The 5,234-nt window shown below is 37.2% G+C and overlaps 1 protein-coding gene across 2 annotated transcripts; it reads right to left on the reverse strand.

Moving 5' to 3' along the window:
* Nucleotides 1–828: 828 nt before the first annotated feature.
* Nucleotides 829–4,928, reverse strand: LOC138583975 (fucolectin-1-like). Of its 2 annotated transcripts, XM_069656070.1 has the most exons (7): nt 4,888–4,928; nt 3,961–4,034; nt 2,586–2,871; nt 2,149–2,303; nt 1,957–2,078; nt 1,799–1,890; nt 829–1,278 (listed from the first exon to the last, which is right to left on the reverse strand). In XM_069656070.1, the coding sequence occupies exons 2-7, from the start codon at nt 4,031–4,033 to the stop codon at nt 1,128–1,130; spliced, it is 879 nt and encodes a 292-aa protein (XP_069512171.1). In that variant the 5' UTR covers nt 4,034; nt 4,888–4,928; the 3' UTR covers nt 829–1,127. The 2 variants fall into 2 exon arrangements, with proteins under 2 accessions (XP_069512171.1, XP_069512170.1); XM_069656069.1 differs by having other exon boundaries at nt 1,799–2,078.
* Nucleotides 4,929–5,234: the final 306 nt, after the last annotated feature.

Raw genomic sequence — 5,234 nt, forward strand, 5'->3', positions numbered from 1 at the left:
AAACTTTTCAGCTTACGATAAAAGTACATCCGTTGGTGGGCTTTTTTGCATATGGCGTCAGAGTTGGCATCAAAAGTCAGTTTATTATCAATAATTGTCCCCAGATACTTGTACTGTTCCACCATCTCGACAGCCTGGTTGTTGATAAAGGAGTTGCAATAAAGCTCACACTTAACTATGAAATGAGCACTGGATATCATGGCAGGGTTGTTCAAACTATGTGCTGTTTATCCTTAATTTACATGGCTAATTTTGAAGTAAATCACCATATTAGAATATCAGAGGACTTCAGAGTCAGCCGTGTGGATGATGTGACGAGTACCAGTGTTGGGAATATTCATGAAATTTCACACACATAATACTCTTGGACTTGACGTGTTGGAGCCCTCAGGTTGGCTCAGTCTGCAGCAGAACAGCTTCTTGCGTCGGTCTGCAGATATTCACGCTTATGCACGTTGTCTTCTGCATTACTTTTCCAGGTTGGTGTTATTTCCTTTGCATCGTTTGTGTATTTGCAGTGTTTGTTTTGCCGTTTTACAGCACATTCATTCGTGTGCAGCTTGTTTGCAGAGTTGTATTTGTGTAGTTTGTAGTTTTGTATGTGCTTCTGAATTTGCACTATGTTTTCTCCTACTGTAAATCTTTTGGGCCGTTGCAGCCTGTTTGCACTTGTTGTCCACCGTACTTTAGAGCTGAAGTACTTATAGATGCTAACTGTTGTGTACATTAGACCCCTTAAAAATAACTGAAGCTATTGTTTATTATGGTTCCCAGTGGCTTTAAATAAAACCTGACCAACATTAATAAACTGAAACAAACTGTGTTCATGATTTTATTGTATTTTTGTATTAATGACATACACAGTTTTATCCTGCATCAGGAAAAGACAATACACCACACGTTCAGTGTGTTAGTAGTTAGTAGAAAACAACTGAGTTAGTAATCTTAATTACAAAAGCCAGATACAATAATCATGCATTAATCCATAAGTGCACTCCCACAATATCCCACAGTTCAATCACTGTCAATCACAAAGACGTGTTTTTTTAAATGATATTGAAGCTTTAGCTAACATTAGCAGGAGTATATATTTAAGAGCAAAATTCCCATTTCGGGCAACTTTGGACCTAATCCAGGTGAGAGCCATACACCTCCACCTCACACAGAGTCAGGAACTCTTTTCTCCCCGGGATGACGATGTTAATGTAGCGACCGTCCATCCCTTCACACTGGAAATCAACGACCTCACCTGCCCCAACACTTCTGATCACAGCACACCTGGCAGAAGAAGCAGAAATTCAACGGTTATCTTTTATAAAGGTTGGTCTTTGTTGCTTTGACAAAGGACATGAAACAGTAAAAAAATCGGACTTAATAAATTTGTCCAAGTGATATAAAATCAAATAAATCAAATAACATGGAGCCGTTAAAGTAGGTAAGAGGAGGCATGGGTGCTTTTGTTATAGAAGATGATTTGTACATGGTTTTTTTAAACATGCGATAACAAAACTTCACTTCATTTAATTGTTGTGTCAAACATTTTTTAAGTCATTTATTTCAATTTTTATGTCGGGCCCTTCCATGAGGCTCTGTTTTGGTTTTGGTCTCCACTGTGTTCACAAGCTAGTTGCTACCTTTGTTCTTTCCAATTCAAAATAATTCTCAAAGCACCAGCAAATGTGCTTTGCTGCTATTTGTTTTTGTTTAAAGTAGGCAAAATTCATACCTAAAATACGTAATTAAGCGCAAAATTAGCTACTTTTCTATGCAAATTATTCTTGCAGTCACTCTAACTTACCTGGTATTGTTGTTGCCATTGTCCTCAAGAGAATCTCCAATTCTGATCTCAGCTCCACTGAGTCGTTCTTGATATTTATCCCGGGTGGCCACCTTAACAGAAAACACTTTGTAGGTTTTGCCCAGATCAAGTCGCCACCAAGGACTTAAATCATTTACGGTGTGACTGCAGGAGCCGTCTTCCACTGTGCTGGCACGATCCCCATCTATGGCGTTGTTTGCAGTTCCATAGTAGAACAAGGATGACTGTGTGGCTTTTCCATGGAATGCAAGGTTCTCTCCTGCAAAAAGGACATGCTTGTAATAGTGTAATAGCTTTGAAATAGTTTCTTATGTATATAAAATTCTCACCAGTTGGGGCACGATGCCCATAGACTTCCACTTCGCAGAGTGTAAGATACCTTTGTTCACCAGGTAGAAGCAAAACCACATAGCGTCCCTCCACACGATTGGTGAAAGGCAGAATGAAAGATTCACCCAAACCAATTTTAGCAATTGTGCCAACCCTAACAGACAAGGAGAAAGAAAGTATCAAGTATATCATAGTTTATACCTTCAACCCTGAGAGGTCTCAAGGAAAATTAGATCATGAATTGTTCTTTCGCCTCATCACAAGTAAATATTGGACCCAAGTTTTCTCAAGCCACATATCTTAGGAACATTCTTAAACTTGTATGGCCTTTTCAGATAGAGATATCTCTGTCTCAGCAACATAGTCTCACAAAATCTGGAAACCAATGACCCACCAGTGTCTTTTCCCAACCTGATATACATAAATGACCACTCACTTTTGGTTTGCAACACCATTGTCTTGTAACGAGTTGCCTATGTAGACCTCCACATCATTGAGCCTGTGTTCACAGCAGTCTCCTCTGTTGGTGATGATGATGGAGGTCACGATGTAGGGCTCCAACAGGTCCACCCTCCACCAGGGGTTGGACTGTTCAGAAGAATGGGTGCATGATCCAGCATCAAACACAGACTCACGGTTTCCATCAATAGCATTGTAGGCGGCCCCAAAACTGTGCAAATAACGGCCGGACTGGGTTGCTTTTCCGCGCAATGCCACATTTTCTGTGAATGAGAAAGTTTAAATACATATGAGAAATACCATTTAAGACTGGACATTAGACATGAGAACCGATACAGGAAACCTTGAAAGTTTTTATACTCTATATTACATTGGCTGTTTTTGTCTGTATTTGGTTGTATTTGGTCATGTTGTCTGTATTTGTTTCTATTTGGTTGTGTTGTCTGTATTTGGTTGTATTTGGTTGTTTTCTGTATTTGGTTGTGTTGTCTGTATTTGATTTCATTGATTGTGTTGTCTGTATTTGATTTCACTGATTGTGTTGTCTGTATTTGGTTGTTTTGTTGTCTGTATTTGGTTTTGTTGTCTGTATTTGGTTGTTTTTGGTTGTGTTGTCTGTATTTTGTTGTATTTGGTTGTTTTCTGTATTTGGTTGTGTTGTTTGTATTTGGTTGTTGTCTGTATTTGGTTTTGTTGTCTGTATTTGGTTGTTTTCTGTATTTGGTTGTGTTGTCTGTATTTGGTTGTATTTGGTTTTGTTGTCTGTATTTGGTTGTATTTGGTTGTGTTGTCTATATTTGGTTGTATTTGGTTGTTTTCTGTATTTGGTTGTGTTGTCTGTATTTGGTTGTATTTGGTTTTGTTGTCTGTATTTGGTTGTATTTGGTTGTTGTCTGTATTTGGTTGTGTTGTCTGTATTTGGTTGTATTTGGTTGTTTTCTGTATTTGGTTGTGTTGTCTGTATTTGGTTGTTTTCTGTATTTGGTTGTGTTGTCTGTATTTGGTTGTTTTCTGTATTTGGTTGTGTTGTCTGTATTTGGTTGTTTTCTGTATTTGGTTGTGTTGTCTGTATTTGGTTGTTTTCTGTATTTGGTTGTATTAGCTTGTGTTGTCTGTATCTGATTTAATTGATTTCCTTGTCTGTATTTGGTTTTGTCGTCTTTATTTGGTTGTTTTGTTGTCTGTTTATTATTCCGATCCTGCAGAAAGTTGTTGCAGACACATTTTCAGAAAAGGGGAAGTTACTTGGCTAAAACAGTCCAACATTAATGCTACATCAAGAAAGAGACACAGAACATTATCATGCATAATAATACCATGTTTAGAATGAAGATATCTCAACGTATACTTACGATAGGTGTAAGTTGTGTCAGCGGAGTGTGTCTCCAGGAGGACCAATGCGAGAAAAACAGTGACCTTCATCATTCTGGTTGAGACAAATGACAAACAGTAATAGATCGTATTATAAAAATGACACTTATTATTCCATGTTTTACCGTATATTATACTTGAACTATGGATTTATTTCTTCATGAGAATTTGTGCCATTTATACTTAATTATGTCAAAAACAAAGTGTTTTTAAGAAACTTTGAATATCTATGAATAAACAACACTACCCCACCCACGTCAAGAAGAACCGACACAAAAGCCAAACTACATACATCTCTCCTGTGAAATAACTCAAACTTGACTAACTTTTCTATTAAATTGCATGTTCATAATAAAGGGATGATTAAGAAAATACTTCCTCAGGTACTTTAAAGTTACTCAGTGAAATGTTTACCTGAAAAAATGTTGGAAATGTTAAATAACGTTCATGTCCATAGCTCCTTTGACAATGTACCTCCTCCTTCTATGACATTACTCGTAGGTAATCTCAAGTCATGCAGTTAAAAACATGTTTAGATGAAATCACCACATTAATAAATCTTCAATCATACAATCCAAGCAAGCAATTACAAGAGGAAGAAGGGCAAATTTTATAGCTTGAATTTCCACAGTTCAATTTGTGCAACCTGTTTTTCAGGATCTGACTTATTCTATTTGAGAGACGTTATGATTTTTAGGTCGGAGTCCCAGACCCTTAATTTTCCTTTCAGGTTTGACTTTGTAAACCTTGAAAAACAAGATTTACAAACTGAAAAACAACTGGAAATTTTAAGAGCAAGAATAAAAAAACATAAAATGCAATTTGCATTTAGATTAAATCATTGCGCCATCTTTATTCTGCAGAAGGAAATCTAAGATGACCTGACACACAAAGTAAATGAATAGTACCTGCAGACCAAGACAGAGCAGCGGCTTCTTCCTGAAGTCTGGTGACCACATGAAAGTTTCCAAATCCATAAAAACTTCTACTCAATATATGCATCATTTTCTCCATCTCTGTGTCAGTTGGACCAATCATCATAAATCAGATCATATTCGTCTTCTACACCATCCAATCACACCCCACTGGTTTACTCTTTTATTCACACACACGTGTATTTCACTTCCCCACTCGTGCATTCACTGTCAGAGGTTATGCAAGTACATAACTAGAAGAAAGACACATCTCACAATACACACCAAAGAGTATTTACATGGACACTGATGATCAAAGTTACAAGTACATTTCCTCATGT

The sequence above is a fragment of the Semicossyphus pulcher genome, unplaced genomic scaffold, assembly GCF_022749685.1.
Source record: "Semicossyphus pulcher isolate SPU_LCO1_2020_fin unplaced genomic scaffold, fSemPul1.0.p SCAF_9, whole genome shotgun sequence".
NCBI lineage: Eukaryota > Metazoa > Chordata > Actinopteri > Labriformes > Labridae > Semicossyphus > Semicossyphus pulcher.

Bases quoted from the DNA above. Each gene is read 5' to 3' on its own strand.
- LOC138583975 (XM_069656069.1), bottom strand. From the start codon at position 4,033: ATGATGAAGGTCACTGTTTTTCTCGCATTGGTCCTCCTGGAGACACAC. The intron at 2,304-2,585 runs GTGAGTGGTCAT...CTTGTCTGTTAG, and splicing joins AATGGTGTTGCAAACCAAAA to GGTTGGCACAATTGCTAAAA. The intron at 1,279-1,798 runs GTAAGTTAGAGT...TTCTTCTGCCAG, and splicing joins AATGGCAACAACAATACCAG to GTGTGCTGTGATCAGAAGTG.